Source organism: Olea europaea, unplaced genomic scaffold, assembly GCF_002742605.1.
Source record: "Olea europaea var. sylvestris unplaced genomic scaffold, O_europaea_v1 scaffold19754, whole genome shotgun sequence".
NCBI lineage: Eukaryota > Viridiplantae > Streptophyta > Magnoliopsida > Lamiales > Oleaceae > Olea > Olea europaea.
The window spans coordinates 1-1,994 of NW_019237612.1; the positions used below are offsets into that span (position 1 = coordinate 1).

Below are 1,994 nucleotides of genomic sequence, written 5' to 3' on the forward strand. Positions count from 1 at the left end.
AAATTACTAGAAAGGCGAAGATGAAAATTCGGCAAAAAAGCTAGAGACACAAATGTTTACGGTAAAAAAAAATTGTTGATGACTTTATGAACAATCATATTAAATTGTGGTGTTATTAAAAATTATTATGCTAATTTGTTCTTTTTTAAATAATAAATACATGTTTTATATTTTATAAATTAATGTCACTAGAATATAAATAGGAACTGGATAAAAAATTATTTACTTGAATTTAACATTTTTAAAGTCCATTCTAGATGTTATATAGTATTTAATAAATTCATACAATATTGTATTAATCAGAAGTTCATTTAAAATATATTTTAGAATATCATAACAGAATTTATTGGTTTTCATTTCCGAGTAAAAAAATGTAAAGAAGTAATATTGAAATTGCTATTTTTTTTTTCAAACAGCATTAAAAAAAAAAAAAACACTTCTTTTCAAAAATGTTATTTCTTTCATAGCAAATTACTTTATTTATTAAAATAAGCAATTTGTGAAAAACCTTATAATTATAAATAACCAAAGATGTTTTCTGCTCGGTGCGCACTCAAGCCTGTGCTGTTTGTTTTCTCCTTCTGAGGAAACCTTTGCGTTCCCAAATCTTAAGAGAAATGGAAGAAATTCCTTCAGATCCCCCAATCCAACAACACTCGAAGAAAATCAGGTACTCCTCTGGTCCATTCGCCACTCTCCCATCAGAAATCATTTTAGAAATCCTGTTAAGACTCCCCATAAAATCACTCTTGAAATTCAGGTGTGTTTCAAAATCATGGCTTTCCCTAATCTCCAGCCCACAATTCATAAAAACCCATCTAAAAAATTCAACAAATGACCCTAATTTTACCTTCCATAGGATCATGTTTACTATCACGTACCCACGCTTTAATCTCAAGGATTGTTCGATTAGGTCTTTGTTATATGAGCCTTTGACTGAGGCGGTTACAATTCGCTATCCGAGGAAACATCCGCGTAGGTCTGTTTGGGTAGTTGGTTCTTGCAATGGACTTATTTGCATTGCAATAAATGAGAAAAATTTGTTCTTGTGGAACCCATCTGTGAAAAAATCCAAGAAATTGCCCGATGTAGACGTCCCAATGGGGCGAGGTTTTTACATCGTACATGGGTTTGGTTTTGATGAGACCACCGAAGATTATAAGGTTGTGGGGATTTTCTGTGCGTTTGGAAAGGCGGGTGGGTGTGAGACAATGGTAAAGATTTATAGTTTGAAGACTAACTCTTGGAGGAGGATCGAGGATTTTAAGGGTGGAGTGCCTTTGGATGATTCGGGCATGTTTGCGCAGGGGAAGCTCCACTGGTCTGCTAGTCCCGGGGAGGGGTTCAGTTCTGCGTGGGATATTGTTTCTCTTGATTTAGAGAGGGAGATATATGGTATGGTAGAGCAACCAAATTATGGGGAAGGAAATTTTACCTCAGTATTAGGGGTTCTAGGAGAATGCATTTCCGTGCTTTGCAATTATCAGAAAACTCGTGCAGATGTGTGGGTTTTGAAGGAGTATGGGGTTAAAGAGTCTTGGACTAAAGTTGTTTCCATTCCTTACATCGATGATCCTGGGAAATATATGTACTCAATACCATTGTGCATACTTCCGAATGGGGAAGTTCTATTGGCCCTTGGGTCGTCCATTGTAGTTTACAACCTGAAAGATAATTCTTTTAGGTTTCCCAAGATTACTAATGTGAATGATTTCCTTGGAGCAATTACCTATGTTGAAAGCTTAGTTTCACCTGATGCTGATGGTGAATGACAGGAAAGGTAAGTCAAAGGTATTGAATGGCATATTACGTGGTTTTTGCACTTGTCTTACCTTCGTATACTCATTTTTAATACCATGAATCTTCTTTGTTTTATTGAACTTATAGCATGTTTGGTTTTGCTTAAATGTTACTTTTTTTCCAAAAGTATGCCCTCAATACATTTTTTGAAGAAATGTCGTGTGTAGTTAAAAAAAAAAAAAAAAAAAAAAAAG

At 34.6% G+C, this 1,994-nt stretch overlaps 1 protein-coding gene across 1 annotated transcript; it reads left to right on the forward strand.

The window, feature by feature from the left end:
• Window positions 1–521: 521 nt before the first annotated feature.
• On the forward strand, window positions 522–1,884 carry LOC111379360 (F-box/kelch-repeat protein At3g23880-like). The gene has a single exon (XM_023002718.1). It carries the CDS (start codon window positions 618–620, stop codon window positions 1,770–1,772), a length of 1,155 nt encoding a protein of 384 aa, XP_022858486.1. The 5' UTR covers window positions 522–617; the 3' UTR covers window positions 1,773–1,884.
• The last annotated feature ends 110 nt before the right edge of the window (window positions 1,885–1,994 follow it).